This window comes from Eubalaena glacialis, chromosome X (genome assembly GCF_028564815.1).
Source record: "Eubalaena glacialis isolate mEubGla1 chromosome X, mEubGla1.1.hap2.+ XY, whole genome shotgun sequence".
NCBI classification, from domain to species: domain Eukaryota; kingdom Metazoa; phylum Chordata; class Mammalia; order Artiodactyla; family Balaenidae; genus Eubalaena; species Eubalaena glacialis.
Window position 1 is genome coordinate 94,136,484 of NC_083736.1, and position 22,618 is coordinate 94,159,101.

Here is a 22,618-nt window from a genome sequence, read left to right on the forward strand (position 1 = left end):
GATGGATCATCTTCTGCCCAGCTGGCAATGAGGACCCCATCATTTGTGGTAGGTGGAGTAGATAGACACGTGGAACAGGTAGCAGAGGAGTTAGAGCTTTCACTGGAGGTGAACTAGAATGGCATTCATGGAAGGGAATGCATTAACTGGTGCCATGTGGTAGACATTTGAGAAATATGTGAGGTATATTAAATATAAGGAAGTCCAGAAAATTGGGTGGCTATTGCTCAGCTTGATGGACCTCTAGGAAAAGATAATGAAAAGCTGAATTAAATTAGTCAACAATTTAAGCTATGTATGAAGCCAGAGGGTTTCATTCACAGCATATAAAGAGGCCCTCATCTTTTTCAGGTAGAGAATAGAGAAATCTGAGGACCAAGCCCAGGACTTATTGAAACAAGCTTCAAAGAAAGTTAAAATCTAAACCAAGATAAGTCTGCTATGCCAAAACCAGGGCCCTGGTTAGGAAGGAATGTGACCCTGACACATGGAATGGGGACATCTGGATTGATGTCCCTAAAAGTCTTATATCCTCAGATTTCCCTGAGCTCCTTGAGCGTTCAGAAGTGTCCCACTCCTTCCTATTAAGGGTTAGTGCTTCACCCTGCTTGAACATGCAGAGCCTTTTCCCTTGTAAGATAATGTGTGTTTCCCACAGAATCTGCCCCCACCTCCCATCCTGGCCACTGGGCCTATGTCTAGGGTTAAGTTACATAACTTCATTGGTGGTGTGCTGGGCCTAATAAGGAAGGAAAGGGAATATCTCAAGAAGGAGCTGCAGGACCTAGCCAGCATGTTCTAGCAGGTGCTGAGGGAGTAAGCATGGGACTGAATTCTGAGGGCCTTGATCAGGGGAGGTAGAATATAAAATTGAATAAGGGAGAATTAATTGATTAGAGAGTCCTCTACCAAGATACAGGATTTAACATCCTGGAAAAGATCCCAGGAGATCAGTGTGAACTCACTATTAGAATGGCTCCTCAAAGAATGGAAAAAAACCAATGGCCTACATTGAGGTATAAAGGCCAGAGTTGCCTTTGCAGATGGTGGGAGAAGGGATTAAAGGCTCAGGGAAGTGGGAATAGAATAAATATATTATAAAGCCAGAAAGCCCTCCAGAGGACTATGTTCTGGAGGAGGACCCAAAGGGCACACCATTTGCTAAAGCTATAAGGAATGCACTGGTTAAAGGGTTACCAGCATCACTGAGAAGTTCAGTGGTGGCTTGCCTCTGCAGAGCAGGGCTTAGAGTAGGGGAGGATATTATAGGATGAAGATCACTGATAGAAATGGTGATGCCACTGAAACAATAGAGACAGGATAACTGTACTCAGTTGTCAGAAGTCAGGTAGATGCAAATACCATAATGCACCACAGGGTCAGAGTCATAGGCCGGGAGGCCTGATCTGCAGAGAGCTTTGGAGAGGGTTAATAGAACACAGTGCTCCTCCTGGTAGATAGATGGTTAAGAGGTAGTTAATAGAATGTGGGTGGTCAATATAACACATTGCCCTAGGGAAAATAGGCGTCCAACAATTTGTATTCAATCTGTACAATCAAAAAAAAATCAAAGATACTCAGAAGTCTGAGGGAAGGTGCCTCAATAAGAAGTCACACTCTCCTGCTCAGCTTTGGCCTTAAGTCAGTTTTTGATCCAGAGAGCACTGTTTGAAGCAGTGGGGTACCCAGGACTGATTCCTCCAGTCCTTCCATTTACGAAGGTAACTGTGTGCTGGGGAAAGAGGAATACCCAAACATTTTGAGGGCTGATGGACCCTGGTTGTGAGTTGCTATTGATACCCAGAGACCTAACGTGTCATCATGCCTCACCCTTGTTAGAATAGGGGCAGATGGAAGCCAGAAGTTATATAGGCTCCTAGTCTATGTTGGGTTTATAGTGGCTCCACTGGGTCCACAGACTCACTCAATGGTTATTTTTCTGGTTTTTGAGTATATAATTGGAATAGACATTATGATAGTTGGTACAAGCCCCATATTGGTTCCTTGGCATGTGGAGTCAGAGCTATTTGTAGATGAGGCCAAGTGGAAGCTTTGAAATTGCTGTCCTCTTCCTTGGCAAAGATAGTAAATGAAAACATATAGATAGCATCTTGGAGAGGATGGCTGAAGTTAGTGCCACCTAAAGACCTAAAGAATGCTGGGATGTGGTCCCCATCATATCTCCATTTAATGCATCAGTTTGGGCCCCTGAAAAATGTGGACAGAGTCTGGTAGATGACAGTAGACTACTGTAAACTCAACCAACTAGTGGCACAAAGGCAGTTGCCATGTCAGATACGATATCTTTGCTAGAACAAGATGACATGGCCTTAGGTACCTAGTACAGTAATCAGCTACTGATTTGGAAAATATTTTTTTCCTATCCCTATCAGAATGGAACATCATAAAAGTTCACATTCACATAGAATGACAACAGTATACATTTATAGTTTTTCCTGAAGACTCTACTCACTCTCCTGTCCTCTGTCATGGTATAGTCTGAAGAGATCTGGACCATCTGAATATGATACTAGTCCACTGTGTTGATGACATCATACTAGTTGGACCAAATGGCTAAGAAGTGGGTAGCACGTTGGAGGCCTTGGTAAGACATGTGTACTCCTGAGGATGGGAGATAAACCCTACAAAGATCCAGGGGCTGGCTACATTAAGTACAGTTTTTAGGGGCTGAATTGTCTGGGGCATGCCAGGAGATTCCCTCTAAAAGTACAGTACAAATTATTGCATTTTCCACCTTCCCCATGAAGAAGGAAGCTCAATGTCTTGTAGGCTTTATTGGGTTCTGGAAGCAGCACATTTCACATCTGGAATTACTGTTTTGACCCACATATTGGGTAACATGAAAAGCTGCCAACTTTGAGTGGGGCCTAGAACAAAAGAAGGCCTTATAGCAGGTCCAGGCCGTGGTTTCAAGCAGTCCTGCCACTTGGACCATGCAGTCAATAGACTCTAAGGTATTAGAGATATCTGTGTTGGTGGAAGATGCCATGTGGAGTTTTTGGTAAGCCCCAATGGGAAGGTCACAACTTTGACCAGAACTTAGATTCTGGAACAAAGTCATGCCACATGCAGTGGAGAATTATATATATTTTAAAAACAGCTCCTGATATGCTACTGTGTCCTGGTAGAGATGGAATACATGGTCATAGGACATCAAATGACCATGCAAGTGACCATACAACCAGAACTGCCCATTATGAACTGAGTTCTGTCAGATCCTCCAAGGTATAAGGGAGGGCAGGCCCAGCAACAAGATGGAAGTTTTACACACAGGATCAAGCACAAGCAGGACTGGAGGGTATAAGCACCTGCACAATCAGCTAGAGCAGATCCTCCATGATATCCACCACTGTTGCGCTAGCACCTTTCACACTCCTTACACCTGTGGCCTCATGGGAGATCTTTTTTGACAAGCTGACTGAGAAGGAAAAAACCCCAGCCTTATTTATAGATTGGTGGGCTTGGTATGTGGGTATCAACCAGGACAGCAACTCCAGCCTGAGAAACCCATGATGATCAGGAATGAGGGTCTGGATCATACCACCAGGCAAACCACCAAGACCCTAAGAGTGATTGGGATCTGTAATTGATAGTGGAAGAGAGGGATGGTCATTTTCAGCTTTGAGACCAGCTGCAGTGTTGGGGACTATAGTTTAAGTTTCCCCTAGGAAGAGAGGCCTACCAGACCCCTGGAAGAGCTGATCCTGGAACTTACATAAAGCGGATTGGGGAGGCACAAGGGGTGGACTGTGGTGGATACTGCAATGCCCTGCCCAGAGTTCCCTTTAGCAATAAAGGCCTTATTACTTCAGTTGTTAAGAATGTTGCCATCAGAGAGCCCTTGGCTGCCAGCCCCATTCAAGCATCTCATCAGCTGAGAATTGTCTTGTTCAAGATCACACCCTATTCTCAGAGTGTCCCACATCCAATGGCTCACTGATGCTGTGTATAAAGGCCTGGTCCTCTTGCCCCTACTTGAGATAGCTTTGAAGTTTCATCCTAACTTCAGAATTCCCTACAGTGTATGCTGAGGCATTCTACTGATAGTGCACTGACATTTGATTTTTTCCTCTTTTCATTCCTGCTTATTTTCTCCCTTTTCTTCCATAAATGTTTATCCCAGGAGCTCTCCCCAATAAACCTCCTATACTAATCTTTGTCTCATAATCTGTTTCCTGGGGATCCAATCTGTGACAACGATTCATGCGTGTTTCTCTCTCTCCATACATCCCAAAATCAAGAGTCATATCTGTTGTTTAATGTTGTGAAATATTCTTTAGCCTCTATATGCAACTGTTGCAAATATTGCATTAATTTTTTATTACTTTGGAACCACAAACCAGAGAATAAATACAAACAAGAAAATGGACACTCCTGGGAAATTAAAGTTTGTTAAGCAAAAATCTATGGCATTCATGTATCTGAGAAGAAGGCTCTGACAAGGTAGCTTGTTTTTTTCTCTTCCCTAAGTGGCTCACTGCTAGAATCTTCCCTGTAGTCTGAAATAATGTCTATTTCTTATGTCAGCAGTGGCACAATCCACAAATCTTCATGGCATTTGGACACAGTTGGCTTTTGTTTAAAGGAGACAGGGAAACAGATGTAGAGAAGCATTTTCCTGGAGCCTGAACAGTGTTAGTCAAAGTACAGATGTTTAGGCCTATAAGTTGCATTGTACCAACAATGAGCACCAGATCCCATGTAACACAGGCACCCATGTGTTCTTTAATAAGTGTGTGTGTGTGTGTGTGTTTGTGTGTGATATGCAGGACCCTTCAAAGCATGGGGTTTAGGGTGGCCCTCGTCCCCAGTTCTAGGGGCAGCAATGAGGCTAAGATAGCAGTGGATAACACTCCTAGATGTTTTGGAAAATTAAGTGGTCTTATAGCCAGTTCTAGGTCTGACTGTGGCCCTGGGTCCCCAGATTCTTACTCTAGTGTTGTTGTTATAGCATACTCAGGGATCAGGGGTTGGTTTAAGGTTTTGGGTACAGTGGCCTTGCTGGGTCATGCACATATGAAGTATAATTTAACATCACTTTTTGAAGATGAAAATTCAGTCCTTCTTCTAGGGGAAAAAGGCCTATTTCTGGGAAACACATGAACTAATTGGCCCTGAAGGCAGTGTGGTGTAGGAGAAAGAGTACAGTCTGGAGTACGGAATGAAGGAGGAAGGGTATTAACATTTCTTTTCTCTTTCTATTTTTCAAACATGAAGGAGTAGAATTGGGAGAGGAAGGGAATGAATCTGGTTTGAATTCTTTGAATGTGAGGTCCTTTTGGGACTTTCAAGTGGAGATGCTCAGTGTTCATTTGAAAAATATGGATATAGAGCACAGAAGAAAGGTCTGACTAAAGATATGTATTGTAGATGATAACTGAAGCCAGGGAGTGAGTCAGGTAGCCCCAGCAAGGGGTACAGACTGAAAAACTGAGAGCAGAATGCTGAGGAAGCTCTATATGTGTGAGACTTTGGCAAGCAGGAATGCAGAACTGAAACCAAGCGTACAGCCTCCCATCTATATTACAATGCATACCTCTATACATTCTTTTTTCCGTTTTAAGAGAATTGTGGTAAAATACAGAAAACGTTTACCATCTTCACCATTTTTAAGTGTACAGTTCATTGACATTTAGTACATTCACATTGTTGCATAACCATCACCACCATCCATCTCTAAAACTCTTTCCATCTTCCCAAACTGAAATTCTATACCCGTTAAACAATAACTCCCCATTAAGGTGGATGGACCTAGAGTCTGTCATATGGAATGAAGTAAGTCAGAAAGAGAAGAACAAATACCGTATGCTAACACATATATATGGAATCTAAAAAACAAAAAACAAAAAAACAAATGGTTCTGAAGAACCTAGGGGCAGGACAGGAATAAAGACGCAGACGTAGAGAATGGACTTGAGGACACGGGGAGGGGGAAGTGTAAGGTGGGACGGAGAGAGTAGCACTGACATATATACACTACCAAATGTAAAATAGATAGCTACTGGGAAGCAGCTGCATCGCAAGGGGAGATCAGCTCGGTGCTTTGTGACCACCTAGAGGGGTGGGATAGGGAGGGTGGGAGGGAGATGCAAGAGGGAGGGGATATGGGGATATATGTATACATATAGCTGATTCACTTTGTTATACAGCAGAAACTAACACAACATTGTAAAGAAATTATACTCCAATAAAGATGTTAAAAAAAATAACTCCCCATTATCCCATCCCCATGGCAACCACCATTCTACTGTCTGTCTATGAATTTGACTACTTGAGGTACCTCATTTAAGTGGAGTCGTTCAGTATTTGTCCTTTTATGACTGGCTTCTTTCTTTCTTTCTTCTTTTTTTTTTTTGGCCGCGCAACGCAGCATGTGGGATCTTAGTTCCCTAACCAGGGATCAAACCCATGCCCCTTGCAGTGGAAGCACAGAGTCTTAACCACTCGCCTGCCAGGAATGTCCCTATGACTGGCTTATTTCATTGAGGATAATGTCCCTGTATTAATCTGCTTGGGCTGCTGAAACAAAATACCACAGACTGGGTGGCTTGAAAAACAGAAATTTATTTTCTCACAGTTCTGGAGCCTGGGAAGTCCAAGATTAGGTGCTGGTAAACTTAGTTTCCGTGAGAGCTTTCCTCTTGGCTTGTAGACAGCCACCTTCTCACTATGACCTCACATGGCCTTTTCTTGGTGCATGTGTGTGGAGAGAGAGCGAGTGAGCTTTCTGATATCTCTTCTTATAAGGACACTAATCCTATAGGATCAGGGATCCACCCTTATGGACTGATTTAACCTTAATTACTTCCTTAGAGGACCTATCTCCAAATACAGCCATACTGGGGGTAAGGCCTTCAACGTATGAATTTGCGGGGGACACACATTCAGCCCATAACAGTCCTTAAGTTTTCTGTACACGTTTGGAGTCCTGGTTTTTTAAAATGTAATTTTTATAGTTATAGAGTACCATAAGGCTTATAACAGCAACAATAAAAATCTACCAGAACTTTGCTTCATCCTTCCCCATCCCACATTTCTCCTCCTCAGAGAGAATCACTTTCAAATCTTTTAACTATTTCTTCTGGTATCACTCCATATTTCTAAATAATCTGTTTATACTTTTATTTCTTGACTTTTAATTTTTACACATCAGCTATGATTTTCTGCAATGAAAAGATTCAGTTATCTTTTTTTTTTAAATCCCTTGCAGCTCTGACAATCTTATTCCTTTTTTTAAAATTAATTAATCAATTAATTTATGGCTGAGTTGGGTCTTCGTTGCTGCACGCGGGCTTTCTCTAGTTGCGGCGCTCGGGCTCTAGGCACACGGGTTTCAGTAGTTGCAGCACGCGGGTACAATAGTTGTGGCACACGGGCTTAGTTGCTCTGCGGCATGTGGGATCTTCCCGGATCAGGGCTCAAACCTGTGTCCCCTGCATTGGCAAGCGGATTCTTAACCACTGCGCCACCAGGGAAGCCCAGTTATATTTTTTAATGTATAAATTCTGCTGGAAAAATAAATGAAGACAAATAACTAGAGAAACTGGGTTCTTGGGTAGAAAAATATTCTTTTTTCCCCAGCTTTACTGAGATATAATTGACATATAATATTGCGTAAGTTTAAGGTGTACAATGTGCTGATTTGATACATGTATATATAGCAAAATGATTATCACAATAAGGTTAGTTAACACATCTACCATAATTACCATTTTTTTGTAATTGTTATGGTGAGAACATTTAAGATCTACTCTCTTAGCAACTTTCAAGTATACACTACAGTACTGTTAACTATAGTCACCATGCTCTTCATTAGATCCCCAGAACTATTCATCTTATAATTGGAAGTTTGTACCCTTTGACCAACAGTTTCCCATTTCCCCTTCCTTGCAGCCCTTGGCAACCACCATTCTACTCTATGTTTTCATGGCTTTTTTAGATTCCACATATAGTTCCATCCATGTTGTTGCAAATGGTAGAATTCCCTTCTTTTCTATGGCTGAATAATATTCCACTATACATATAAAAAGTAAGCTTAAGGATTAACAAAAAATTTGCAAGATATACTCATTCATTCAACAACTATTTATTGATAACCTACAGGGTACCATATGTACATGATGCTTGTTTTTAATCCATTCATTCATTGATGGACACATTGGTTGTTTCCATGTCTTGGCTTTTGTGATCAATGCTGCAATGAACATGGGGGTTCAGATATCTCTTCAAGAGTGATTTCATTTTCTTTGGATATGTACACAGAATGAGATTGCTGGATCATACAGTAGTTCTATTTTTATTTTTTTGTGGAAACTCCATACTGTTTTCTGTAGTGGCTGCGCCAATTTACATTCCCACCAACAGCGTTTCCTTTTCTCCACATCTGCACCAGCACTTGTTATCTCTTATCTTTTTGATAATAACCGTTCTAACTGGTGTGAAGTGGTAACATATTCTTATAAAAATGCCAATTATCCCTCAGTTAACCTTAGAATTAACTTCATCCAAATTGAAATTAAAAACAGAATTTTAAAGGGAATTTAACAAAATAATTCATTTTATCTGTAAATAAACAAATGTGAGTGGACAGGCAAATTATGAAAAAGAAGAATAATTAGAGAGGCCTTACCCTTCCAGATATTAAAACATATTATAAAGATACTATAATTAAAACAGTTAGGGACATAAAAAGAAAAAAATAACAGATTAAAGGAACATAGAGAATCAAAAAATAGATCCAAATATATGTGGCTATTTAGCTCATGATAAAGGTGGCATTTAAAATCAGGAGCTAGAGAGGTATTATTTGATAATGGGTATTAGGAAAATTTGCTAACTATTTGGAAAATATTAATTCCATATGTTTAATAAAGCTGGAAAAAATATATTCATAATAACACTGAGATGTCATTTGCTTTTTTCACTGTGTTGACATTTATATAAATGGAGCAAAAGCAAGGGTGGATAAAATTTCTGGCTTACTGATAATAGAAGCAACGCAACAAAAAAAATTCTATATGGATCAAAATTTAAATATTAAAAAACACACATAAAATTAGAAAAACATACAGGCCATCCTAAGCAGGACACAAACCCCCAAAAATGTAAAGAAAGAATTGATACAGTTTGTATCATAAAGATTTTTAAAATTCTATATAGCAGAAGTCCAAAGAAAATTATAAACTGGGAAAATATTTATAATACTTATGACAATCTAAGAGCTCATTTCCTTAATTTACAGAAAGTTCTCATGTATTAATAAGAAAAAGATGAAAAACCTAGTGGAAAAACTGGGAAAGGCAGTTCATAGAAAGAGGAATACGAACGGTTAAACCTATGGGAAAATGCTTAATCTCACTTATAATTTAAAAAATCAAAAAATTTTGGAGCACAACATGGAAAATATATATCAAAGTTTAAGAGGTGAGAGTTGGCAGCATGGATAAAATTTAAAATGAACTTCCACTTTGACCCAGTGATTTCACTTCTAGGAATTTATCCTAAGGAAATAATGCCACAATTGTCAAATATATATGTAAACAAAGGTCTCCACTGTAACATTTTGGTAATAGACAAAGTTTGGGAAGAGGCTAAATATCAACCAGTAATAGATTGGTTGAATTTTGATAAATCCACACTAGAGAATATTATTGTAGCTGATAAAATGATGTACATGTTATATTAGGTGAAAAAGTAGTTTGCAGAATAGTTTGCACAGTATGATCCCAAGTTATTTTTAAAAGATATGCATGTACACACATTCACATATATCTACATAATTTTTTTGTTGATATATAGGAAACAACAAAAAAACCTGAAAGAGTCAATTGAAAAGTTAGCAGCGGTTTTCACAGGATTTATCCTAGGATTGAGGTAGATGGTTTATCATGGTGGTTATAAGAAAGGTGGAGAATTTGAGACATTTTTATTTTCTTCTTCTCTTTTCCTGGTTAACACCTGCTTCCCTTAATCTCAGTTCAAAGTTTCACTCCTCTCCCCATCAAGGAAGCCTTCCCTGATCCCCAGACTCTGCCACTTCTTTTACTGTATTAACAGTTTTCCTTTCCTTCAAAGTATTTTTCTCACTTTGTATGTATATGTGATTATTTCATTAAGGTCTTGTTTTCACTATGAGAGCAGAATTAGTGTCTGTTTTTGCTCATCAACATATTCACAATAAGCACAGCACTTGTGTCAATGCTCCCTCTTTCTCTCCCCCTCCCAATATTTTGATGTAGACAGTTACATTTTCTCAGTCTTACATAAAGGGTTATGAGAGTGCAGGTTTTAAACATCTCCCCCCATCACAGAAACACAGATGAAGAAAAGCACAGCAGAAACAAATAGCTAACATTACACTAAATGGTGAAATATTAGGGGCATTCTCATTTACTTCAAGAACAAGATAAGGAGGCTCTCAAATCACCATTATTATTCAACATAGTTCTGGAGGTTCTGGTTGATGAAGTACATCCAGAAAATGAAAGAATAAGAGATAATAATGATTGGAAAAGACAAAATTTAAAAAATCATCATTTTCAAATGATTATGTATGCATACCTAGAAAAACCAGTTATCAACTGAAAAACTGCAGGCGTACCTCAGCGATATTGCGGGTTCAATTCCAGACTACCACAATAAAGCCAGTATCGCAATAAAGTGAGTCACACATTTTTTTGGCTTCCCAGTGCATATGAAAGTTTTGTTTACACTATACAGTGGTCTATTAAGTGTGCAAAACATTATGTCTTTAAAAATGTGTATATGTTAATTTAAAAATATGTTACTGCTAAAAAATGCTAACCATGATTTGAGTCTTCAACGAGTTGTAATGTTTTTGCAATAGTAACATCAAAGATCACTGATCACAGATCACCGTAACAAATATAATAATAATGAAAAGGTTTGAAATATTGCGAGAATTACCAAACTTGACATAGAGACATGAAGTGAGCACATGCTGTTGGAAAAATGACACTGATAGACTTGCTTGACACAAGGTTGCCACAAACCTTCAATTAGTAAAAAACTCAATGTCTGTGAATCACAATAAAGCAAAGCGCAATAAAATGAGTTATGCCTCTATTAGAAATATTAAGAAAGGTCACTAAAAGTAAATATGTCAGAATTATTTCCTTCGGCAATAACCTGGTAGAAAATATAATCATAAAAGGAATGTCATCCCCCAAAGCAACAAAACCATAAAACACCTAGGAATAAACTTAACAAATAATGAGTATGACCTATCTGAAGAAACACAAAATTTATTGAAGATCATAAAAGTTGACATGGATAGAAAGACACAATTTTTAAAGATACCAGTTCTCAAATTAAAGTGCAGATTCTTTGCACTTTATGTCACTCAGTGTGAGCCTTTTTGTTCTGTGTATAGTTGTTCTGTATATTGTTGTTCAACACATATGCATACATAGACTCTTTGTATTTGCATGAAGAAAGGTGGAAATTGTTATAAGTGGTTGGTGGTGGAACAGGCATTGCAGGGAACTTTCACATTCTACTTTATACATTTCTGTGTTGTTTGCACATTTTTTTAAAAATAAAAAGTGTGTATAATGTGTGTGTGAGAGAGAGACAGAGATTGATTTCTACTAAGGGGATGTATAGTTTTTTTTTAAGTCTTAGTTGCCTGTGAGAATCTGATGAGAGCTATGACCCCTCTTCCCACTAAGATGGACATATGCGTGCACATGACTTTGATACAATTTTAGGTAGAACGCAGAGGTGGCCAGTTGAGAATACCTACTCTAGGTTAATCAGTATGGTCAGTGGGGAGAGTCCTTCAGGCCCAGGCATACATTTGGCTGAGGGAGCACCAAGGTGGGTGTGGGCTGTGGGCAGTGACCCTGCAGCAAGGCTGGGTTCTCCCTGGGTGCCCTGAGGTAAGGAGGCCAGGGGTGGGAGGCCAGCAGGCTGCCCCTCTCAGGCCAGGTGGTAGCAGCAGACGGCATCAGGAACAAGGTTAACTGGGCCACCATTAATCAGGGCAGAGCAGGACAGGCAGGCCTGGGTGCTTCCCCCAGCAATTGCTTCTCTAGGCTTCATGGAAACCTGCAGCTGCAGGAGTAGGTGGGAACAGCAGTCCCTTCTCTGCATCCCTGAGTTACCTCTGTGGGAATTTGAGGGAGGGAGGGAGGAAAGAAGTCAAAGGTGTTTACTCAGTTTTGTCACCTGAGTAAAGGTGGCATTTACCACTTTGGTCACCTGTCCATGTATATTTTTAGAGTGTGCAAAAAGAGTCAGGTTCTATAATGCAGGGGATGAGAAGCTCTGGAATATAGGAGAGATGGGAGGGCATCACCTTCCACCCTTCCTTCTTGACAAGGCCGGGAAGATCGGATGATTTCTGCATCCCTCACACCCTCAGCTTCCTCAGCTTTAGTTGACTAAAAGCTAATCTGGGGCAGGTGTTCAGAACAGCCATCAAATCACAAGAGGTTCACACAGCAGTCAGCCAAGACTTTGGGACATTGAATGCATGTCTTTCTTTAATCAAACAATATAAGATTTTATTGTTTTTGTTTTATCAAATTGTAAGTTGATCCAAAATTAGAAAAAGTAATAGATCATTTATGTAAAATGGCAAAGATTAGACAACTAGTCATGTTTGTGGACTAATTCATAGACCGTGTGAAAAATAGCAGTTTTCCATTTTAAAACAGGTTACTACGTTTTGAAAGCTTCTTCTTGACTGTAACCAGTGGAAACATTTTCCTTGTGTTATAAATAAATATAGTAAAATTAGCGAGGCCTTTTGGGTTTTCCCCTCCGACTTAAATTCTTCTCCAGTCAAACGAAGATAGCATCATTTTATTTTCTCAATATAAGAGTAATGCATTACTGATTTTTAAAAAATGAACAGAAAAGTTTAAGAAAGTAAGACATTCCCACTACCCATATCCTTTTCTGAGATCTTGAATCCCATTTCGTATAGGGGTGCAGGGGAAACGCTGAGCACTGAGGCTGCGTTGTGGGGGGGTGGGGGGTGAAGGGAGAGGTGGGTGGACAGGGAGTAGAGGAGAGAAAAATTATTCCTCAAAGAGGAAGACAAGACCAATGGACATGGGAGCAGATGTAGTTTCTCTCTGCTAACCAAAGAAAGGCAAATGCCAACCACAAGATAAGCTACTTCTGGTTTCTGGGATTGGCAGTGGAAAATGAGTGGCAGGACCTGCTGTGAAGGGAAAGGAAAGGGGTGGGCCGGCTCCTGCCGCACTGCTGGTGGGAGTGGTAACTGGGGTTCTGAGCTCACGAGTGACGTGGCTCTCACGTGAGCGGGAGCCGACGTGTGCAGACGTCCTTCTAATCCCGGTCTTTCGTTTGGTCCGGTTGCCATCTCCCTATTACCTCGAGGGCTGGCGGGCCTGTGGCCAGGAGAGGAGGAGGAGGAGGTAACCGCCCTGATCCCAGCCAGTCTATGTGCGGATGGGTGCTTGCCCGAGGGATTCCCGCGGTGCGGGTAGCGGAGGGTGGAGACTAAAGAAGGACGAGGCTCGCTTTCTCCACACCCTTGCACTATCCCCGGCCCTTTCGAGAACAAGAATGGTGGACCTTGGGGGCCAGATTCCAGGGGAGACCCCAGACCAGGAGGGGGGAAACCTGAAAACCTTTGGCATCCAGGGCCTTGAATCGGGAAGGGCCGATGTTAAGATTCTTGTCCTATGTGCCGGTCCATCTAGCAAGCCAGTATCTTGGGGCTGGGCGTCTGTCTTGTCATTCCCCGTGTCTTTCAGTAGGGCGCTGTACCACTCGGAGCAAAGGAATAAAGAATCTGCCCCGAACCCCTGCAGGTCAGTGTAAAGGTGGGATTGCCCCGCGGCCCCCAGAAGGGCGGGGATGGCTGGGGTCCTCCTCCTAACTCGGGCGCATTACTGACTCCCCAGTTACCTCCCTGCTCTTTTATATAGGAAATAGGAGATGACAGCGCGTACAGGAAACATAGTTGTCGTTGGGGCTGAGACTGCGTCGGGCAGGGGAATCAAAGAGATCTTTGGGTTTTCTTTTGCTCCTCCGGTTTTTCTCACTCCTTCGCCCCGCCTCCCCTCTTTCCAGTTGTTCGAAAGGGGTGTGGTTTTTCCTGGGAAAATGGCCGACGGCTGGGGCTGGGGCTGGGGCTGGGACTGGGGGCTGGGGGAGGGGGTGGATGGACGCCCTTGCTGGAAGAGGGCTGCTGTTAGCGGAGTCCTGAGAAGTGGGGGTAGGGTGAGAGACCAAAAGGTGAAATCCGTTTGACAACCAGGACCTTGGATTCGGAAAGGCTGGTATTGGGACTGTCTGAAGTGCTGTTCTGTCTGCCTAGCAATCTGTCTCTGCCCTGTCGCCTGTCTGTGTCTTTGGATCTTGCGGCTGAAGGCCAATCCAACTCTAGGAGCAGGAAGAAGAGGAAAATTGTCCAGAAACAAGTATGTCAGAGTGAGAGTGGTGGCACTATTTAGGGATCCCTGGGCTGGAGAATGGTGAAGACTGCAAACTCCAGTGGGCCCGTGGACCTCCCCCACATACCCCTCCTCCTCTCCTCTCTGGACCATTGCGGAGCTTGCAAAAGAAAGTGCTCTGCACGGAAAGAAGTGGCTGGGAGGACGAAGGTGTCACGAGAGTCCTGGGGTGGGGGTGGGGAGGACCTTTCTCCAAATTACTCTTTGGTCCCAGAGTTGTCAGTCTTTAGGTTAGGTGGAGGCGGAAACCGAGATGAGGGAGGAAGGAAATTGCTCCGGAGCAGTGGATATAATGGGTGGGGGTAGGAGTATCCTGGTACCTCTGAGTTGGTGGGGGTGGCGGAGGCAAGGGCAGAGTTCGAGACTTTTGTGCATTTTACGCCTGTCTGGCTTCTAGACACTCTCCCTCCACCACCATCCATTTTGTTACAGGGAAGGAGTTGTGGCAGTCACCTTCGAAGGCAGTGACTTTCGGGGGTGGGGGCTGGGTGGAGGATTGGAGGAGATCGAAGGAACGGGGCGGGCGGGGGGGGGGGCGGGTCATAATGAACTTCAAAGCCGCAGCTCAGTGAGGAGAGGAGGGGAACCGAACGTGGGAAATATTGGGCTCCGCGGGACTAGGGCCAGTGATTCCGCAGAGGAACGTGTGTCCCGTCCCGGGTGAGGTTCATCTGTCTGTCCCATGAGCTCTCAGCACCACTCCCCCCACCGCTTTGTATGCAGGTTTGCAGGACTCAGTGTACTTCCAGGCAAGAAATAGAAGGAAGAAACTGCCTGGACCCCTGCGGGTGTATGTGGGGCTGCCACTGCCCCCAGGACATCTGGAGGGGCAGGGGAGGTAGGGAACTGATTAGCTGTCTTAAATTTAACATACCGGGGTGGGGTGGTTGAACATGAGGTTGGAGAATCTGGAGGTGGGGAAATTTTTCAAAATTACCTTCCTGATTAAAAAAAGGAATCAGTGATCTACCCTTGAGTCCCTGCCATGTCCCCATTTGTTTTGTCTGTTTGTAGGTCTGTAGTTCAGTCTGTCTGCATGCGAAGGCACAGAAGGAGGAGACTGAAGCCTCAAATCTTTCTTTCATTCTTAGGTCCCCCAGTATCTGTAGCTGCAGCAGAGCCTGCTGGCTGTAGCTGAAGACTCCACAGCCCCCTCCCCCTGCCCCCTGACTTGGGAGCACTCTTCTGGCCAGAGCAAACCCTCCAGACACTCGCGGCAGCATGGGCCGAACTCGGGAAGCTGGCTGCTTGGCCGCTGGTGTAGTGATCGGCGCTGGCGCCTGCTACTGCGTATACAGACTGACCTGGGGAAGAGATGAGAGCGAGAAAATCTGGGACGACCACGATGACGATGATGAGGAGGAATCTAGCGATATTGCAGAGACTGGGAAAGGAGCTAAGGCTAATGCTGGGGCAGGGGCTGGAGCCAGACTTCAGGGTGACTCAAAGGCCAAGGCTGAGGTGTCCGTGGAACTCAAGAGTGGACCTGATGTAAAGGCAGAGGCCCACTTGAAGGCCCAGAGCGGAGGTGGCCTAGAGGCCAAGGCCAAGGCCCTTTTCAGCACCCTGAAGGAACAGGCAAGTGCAAAGGCGGGCAAAGGGGCCAGGTTGGGTACCATCTCCGGGACCAGGACCCTTACACCTGGTTTACCCTGCCCAGGAGTCAGGGGCGGAGGCTGCCACCCTGTGAGGAATGGAGCTAGGGCTGGGGGCAGGACTAGTGGCAAGTCCAAGGGAAGGACCAGAGGTAAGAGCACCAGGACTCCAGCCACATCATGGCCTGTTCGAAGGGGCAAGTTCAACTTTCCCTATAAAATTGATGATATTCTGGGTGCTACTGACCTTCAAAAGGTCCTTAACATCCTAGAAAGAACTAACGATCCTTTTATTCAGGAAGTAGCCTTGGTCACTCTGGGTAACAATGCAGCATATTCATTTAACCAAAATGCCATTCGTGAATTGGGTGGTCTCCCAATTATTGCAAAACTGATAAAAACGAAAGATCCCATTATTAGGGAAAAGGCATACAATGCCCTTAATAACTTGAGTGTGAATGCGGAAAATCAGGGCAAGATTAAGACATATATCAGTCAAGTGTGTGATGACACCATGATCTGTCGTTTGGACTCAGCTGTGCAGATGGCTGGTCTAAGACTGTTAACCAACATGACTGTGACAAATCACTACCAACATTTGCTTTCCTATTCTTTTCCAGACTTTTTTGCTTTGTTATTCCTGGGAAATTACTTCACCAAGATTCAGATTATGAAACTAATCATAAACTTTACTGAAAATCCAGCCATGACAAGAGAGCTGGTCAGTTGTAAAGTACCATCAGAATTGATTTCCCTCTTTAATAAAGAATGGGACAGAGAGATTCTTCTTAATATCCTTACCCTATTTGAGAATATAAATGACAACATAAAAAATGAAGGGCTTGCCTCATCCAGGAAAGAATTCAGCAGAAGTTCACTTTTTTTCTTATTCAAAGAATCTGGAGTGTGTGTTAAGAAAATCAAAGCATTAGCAAATCACAGTGATCTGGTCGTGAAAGTAAAAGTCCTAAAAGTATTGACCAAACTTTAACTGGGGGTCTGTCCCAAACAATACTGAGGTAATTTTTTTAGTTTGCACTTGGGAACAATGCATTTTGTAAATTCTTTGCTTTTCACTGTGCTTATATGGCAAAGAGATCCTTTCAGCTGCTATTTTGGAATAATGAATATCACATATCAACAGTGATGCTGGTTGTGATGGTTGGTTTTAGGCTAGACCATTTTAAGGATGTCAGATGAATACTAGAGCTTGTACAAAGAAAGCATTTATTGATTCCATCTTGCTGCCTAGATTGAGATATTTTTACTCTTTCCTCTACTTAAACTGACAGCGAACTAATCACGAATAAGCTATACTTTTGTATTGGTTTACATTTGTTAATCTTGTGTTTCATCAATAAAGTTGTGTGTTTTAACCAGCAAAAAAAATTTATCATGTTCTTGAGTTTATGATATATTTGGAGAGGCAAGATGTATGGAATCAAAAAGATACTAACAAAACTGAGAACCTCTAATCATGGCCATCTGTTTCCTATTTCTGCAGGCAACAGTGCTCTCCTCTGGATGCTTAAGTAGAACTGGGCATGAAGGATGGGATAAAAACAGGGCGGAAGGGCATTGGAGGAAGGAGGAGTGATGGGAAGAAAGGCATGGAGGTGGGAATTTTTCTCCACAGAAGAAGGAGGCTGTTCCTCTCCTCTGTGAACAAACTGGGGGGAGGGGAGTGATGGAAAATACAGTCTAGCAGTTGGGTGAGTTCCATTCATGGAGGATCCCTGATTTCTAAACTGAGGTGTCTGTATATTATTCCACCAACCCCTGGGAGACACCAAACCCTTTTGTGACCATAGGAGTGACAGGATGAAAGGAACATTATGTGGCTGACTTGTGTGCAGAATGGGTCAGAGTTGGGGTGGGGACAGGAGTGGCCACTGGAGATTGGAACACCACGTAGGAAGTTACCACCATACTTCAGGCACAGATGCTAAAGGCGTGAAATTTCACTGGTGGTAATGGGAGTGGCAAGGGGAGGAAGGAAGTGAGAGATGCTTTGAATGAAGAAGTGCTGGAACCTATCCTGGGGACATACAGAGAGGGACAATTTTATTGTAGGGTCCTGAGGGCATTTGATAGGAAAACATCCTCTTTCTTGTCCAACTCTGGTGTCTATGGGAGTGAATATGTTAGTGATTATTTTGAAATTATGAGAAGATATAATAGAAAATATAAAAGAATAATTTTTAGTGCTTCTATCAGATTTCTTTTACAAGATTGGTTGGGGCAGGGTCTTTTTTTTTTTAATTTTTATTTATTTATTTATTTATTTATGGCTGTGTTGGGTCTTCGTTTCTGTGCGAGGGCTTTCTCTAGTTGCGGCAAGTGGGGGCCACTCTTCATCGCGGTGCGCGGGCCTCTCAGTATCGCGGCCTCTCCCGTTGCGGAGCACAGGCTCCAGACGCGCAGGCTCAGTAGTTGTGGCTCACGGGCCTAGTTGCTCTGCGGCATGTGGGATCTTCCCAGACCAGGGCTCGAACCCATGTCCCCTGCATTGGCAGGCAGATTCTCAACCACTGCACCACGAGGGAAGCCCCTGGGGCAGGGTCTTTATGGAACCATCGAGAGGGCTCTTGGCATCCATACTGGAGAAAATCCACCTCTTTTCCAACCCAGAGTATGGTGAAGGTGTGGGTGGAGCGACACTTTCAAACTGTGCTGGTGGGAGCATACTTGGTACAAGATCCGTTTGGATACATGTTTCAGAAGCTTTCAAGATGTGCATGCACTTTGACCCAGCAATTCCACTTACACAAATTTGTCCTTAGGAGATATAATTGGCTTAGGAGGAATAACAGGCTTGTACAAGTTTGTGCATCTTTGCACTGTTTTGAAGAGTGAAAAACTGTGAATGACCCAAGTGTCTTGAAATAGGCACTTGGCTAAGAAATTAAGGTATTGAAACATTATTCGGCTCTTGAAAATGTTGATGGGCAACTACACTTATTTACATGGAAAAAATTCAGCATATATTTTAAGTGGAAAAGCCAGTTACATGACCATATACATACTGTATTCCATTTTTGAGAAATATAAAATATTTACATGCATTAAAACTTCTGAAAGGCTATATACCAAAATAAGAAAAATGGCTATGAGTAATAAGACAGTGCATGAATTTAATATTTGAATCTTTTCCCTCATCTGTATTTTCTTATCTGTAATGTATATTGATTTTCTGTGTAATTGTTGGAAAATAAAAATGTTGGATACAGGCTAGGTTGGAAGTGAAGGAGATGATAGAATGGGAGAATGGGTGAGGTTTATGTGGATATGTTTCCCACATATTGAGTAGGAAAATATTTAGACCAAAAAGGAAGATGTGTTGAAATGATAGATGAGCTGTCAAGATGTGGATAATAAGAGTCCTTATATCATATGATTAAATGAGGTAATGTGGGTAAACTGCTAAAGTAGTGCTGGAACATAGGACTTAATTGATAAAAGTGAACACCCTTAATTAGCTAAAAGACAGGGTGGATAATTTTTAATTTACCTTTTTTTCTAAGGTGTCCTTCTGCCATACACTAGTGTTATTTTTCCCCAGCTTTATTGAGATATAATTGACATAACATTGTGTAAGTTTAAGGTGTATGACCTGTTGATTGATACATATGTATGTATATATATTGCAAAATGACCACCACCATAGCATTAGCTACCACCTACATCCTGTCACATAATCACTATTTCTTTTTTTGGGTGAGAATATTTAAAATCTACTCTCTTAGCAACATTCAAATATATAATACAGTATTACTAGCTATAATCACCATGTTGTACATTAGATCCTCAGAACTTGTTAATCTTATAACTGGAAATTTGTACCATTTGACCAATATCTCCCCATTTCCTCCACCCCCAGTCCCCAGTAACTACCACTCTACTCTCTGAGTTTGTCTTTTTTAGATTCCACATATAAGTGATGTCATACAGTATTTATCGTTCTCTGTCTGACTTATTTCACTTAGCATAATTGCCTACAAGTTTTCCCAAAGTTATTGAAAACAGCAAGATTTCCTTCTTTCTCATGGCTGTGGTATATATACTACATCTTCTTTAACCATTCATCTGTTAATAGACACTTAGATTGTTTCCATATCTTAGCCATTGTGAAGAATGCTGCAATGCTTATGGGTGTGCAGATATCTTTTCGAGATCTTGTTTTTATTTCCTTTGGACATATATCCAAAAGTGGGATTGCTGGGTCATATGATAGTTCTATTTTTCAATTTTTTAAAGGAACCTCCATACTGTTTTCCATAGTGGCTGTACCAATTTGCATTTCAACCAACAGTGCACAAGGGTTCCCTTTCTCCATGCCCTCGCCAACACTTGTTATCTCTTGTCATTTTGATGATACCCATTATAACAAGTGTGAGGTGATATTTCATTGTGGTTTTGATTTCTATTTCCCTGATGATTAGTGGATGTCGAGCACCTTTTCATGTACCTGTTGGCCCAGTGGATTTTAATAAATAAACTGATAAAATAATTCCTCTGAGGAATAGGGTCTTTGTTCCCTTCTAAGAACCGAATATGTTTCCTCAATTCCATCTCATCAATTTTTACAACATTCCTAATGCCTGGGTTTAGACATGAAGACATGAAGCCTAAGTATTTCTCAAAGTAGGGTTGGTGGAATTCTGGGAGTACACGTACATGTTTCTGGGTTTAAGGCGTTTCCTATAAATGTTTTTTAAGCGTTCTGTTTTCATTAAAGAAATTCATTATAAGTATATTCTGTATTTTCAAGTGTCACCCGGTGACTTGGGAGCCAAATTTTGTGTTTATGTTAAATACTGTCACGGCACTAAGTGTGAGCACCACTGTATTCATTGATCATAAGATAGATGTTTCCCTGCCACCCCCTGCCCCCCAGTTTTAGTATTTCTGAAGTTATGATAGATCTTATAGTTGGTGGCACCTTAGCATTGTGTCATAGTTTAAATAGAAGTATATTTTTTTCATTCTTAGTGGTATATAAAATAATGATGTATCTAAAAATCAAAGGCATCTTAGATCAATGAAATTGTTTCTCATCAATGAGACTACGTAAAGACATAATACATAGAAGATGCATTTGCTCCATAGTAAGTTAAGTATCACTTTGTACTGATAGAGGTTTTGCAGTAGTTTGAGTTACGAAATTGGCAGAGGGTTGAGGGGCAGTCATTAGACTCACCCTACTGAAGGAATGTTTAAATCAAGAGAATCTGTGTTCTTGCCATTGGTATCATATTTATGTTGCAGACTGATTTAGAGCCACCAAAGCAACATTATCAATCTCATGGAATTAATGTCAATTTAAATTTGTTTAGTTATGTAGCTTGATTTATTTTTAATTTGTGAGTTTTTTGCTTTGTACTTTGTATGAGAGTGAAGAGTGGCAGAATATGCTACCCCAAAATATGCCACTTTGGCATAAGGATTATTTTGAGCTAAAAGCACTTGAAAAATAGCAGGTACAAGAAGTGCGCTCTGAACTTCCCTTTTCTTCCTGAAGACAGGAGATAAAAATCCAATGTGAACGATGCCCTTCCTATACCAGGAGGAAAGACATATTCTTGTCACCAGAGATGGGGAGTTGAGGCTGAGAGAATTCTGTAAAACAGTTCTTGTCAAAATAAATTTTATCTTCCTTTAGTCTCCACATATTTTAGTTTCTTTTGCACAATTGCTTTTCTTCCTTCAATCCAATATATAAGCATTTAGGTTTTGCCACTTCTTTGGATCTCATTTCCTTATGAAGCCTCCTATATCACGTAAACCTTGTGTTAAATAAATGTGTATGCTTTTCTCTTGTTAATCTGTCTTTTGTCGCAGAGTCCCAGCCCAGAACCCAAGATGGGTAGAGGAAAGATGTTTTTCTCTCCAAGAGCTATAAGTAAAGGCATTGATGCCTAATTTTAGGTTGTAAATAATTAAATAAGATTATAATAATAATAATTTCAGACAATATTAGAAGCCCTTGAGTTTTCTCCTTTTTAGAATAATATTACTCAAATTTGGTAAGCAAGATATGTATGTCAAAGGCATGTATATAATAGAAGAAAAGAGGTGGGTGGTATCTAGCATTTGTCAGACATTGGCATTTTATATATTTCCCTCCCACCCCCACCTTAGTCTCAATAATCATGTCAAGTAAATATTATTATATTTTTGCTGAAGAAGAAATGGGATTTGGATAAGTTGGGTAAGATTCCCAAGATCACTCCATTAGTAAGAGGCAGAGCCAGTGGCCTTCCAAACCTGAGCAACTGGTTGCTTTAAAATTGCTTAGTATGGAGCCAAACATCTGTATAATGCCTCCATAGATACCCAACACAAAACTCCCCTTGATGAAGACAGAGACGGAGATGAGATTCTGTATGTTGACTACGTAACTTTGTAGATACCCACACAGCAAGGTGTAGAAGAAAGAGTAAAGTCTTAGGGGTTGCCTATAGGCGAGGCTCAGGTGAGAAACAGAGATACTCATATTTATCTTGCTGCTCCTATGTGTCAGGTAGGGTGAGCAGTTGGAGAATGGAG

General features: G+C 41.6%; 1 protein-coding gene across 8 annotated transcripts; it reads left to right on the top strand.

Moving 5' to 3' along the window:
- Positions 1-26: 26 nt before the first annotated feature.
- ARMCX1 (armadillo repeat containing X-linked 1) lies at positions 27-17,430 on the top strand. 8 transcript variants are annotated; one of them, XM_061177941.1, is made up of 5 exons: positions 27-48; positions 13,776-13,829; positions 14,279-14,441; positions 15,198-15,312; positions 15,566-17,430. In XM_061177941.1, the coding sequence occupies exon 5, from the start codon at positions 15,696-15,698 to the stop codon at positions 17,058-17,060; it is 1,365 nt and encodes a 454-aa protein (XP_061033924.1). In that variant the 5' UTR covers positions 27-48; positions 13,776-13,829; positions 14,279-14,441; positions 15,198-15,312; positions 15,566-15,695; the 3' UTR covers positions 17,061-17,430. The 8 variants fall into 8 exon arrangements, with proteins under 8 accessions (XP_061033924.1, XP_061033920.1, XP_061033922.1 ...); XM_061177937.1 differs by lacking the exon at positions 27-48 and adding an exon at positions 13,323-13,430 and having other exon boundaries at positions 13,773-13,829; XM_061177939.1 differs by lacking the exon at positions 27-48 and adding an exon at positions 13,323-13,430 and having other exon boundaries at positions 13,773-13,829; positions 14,339-14,441.
- The last annotated feature ends 5,188 nt before the right edge of the window (positions 17,431-22,618 follow it).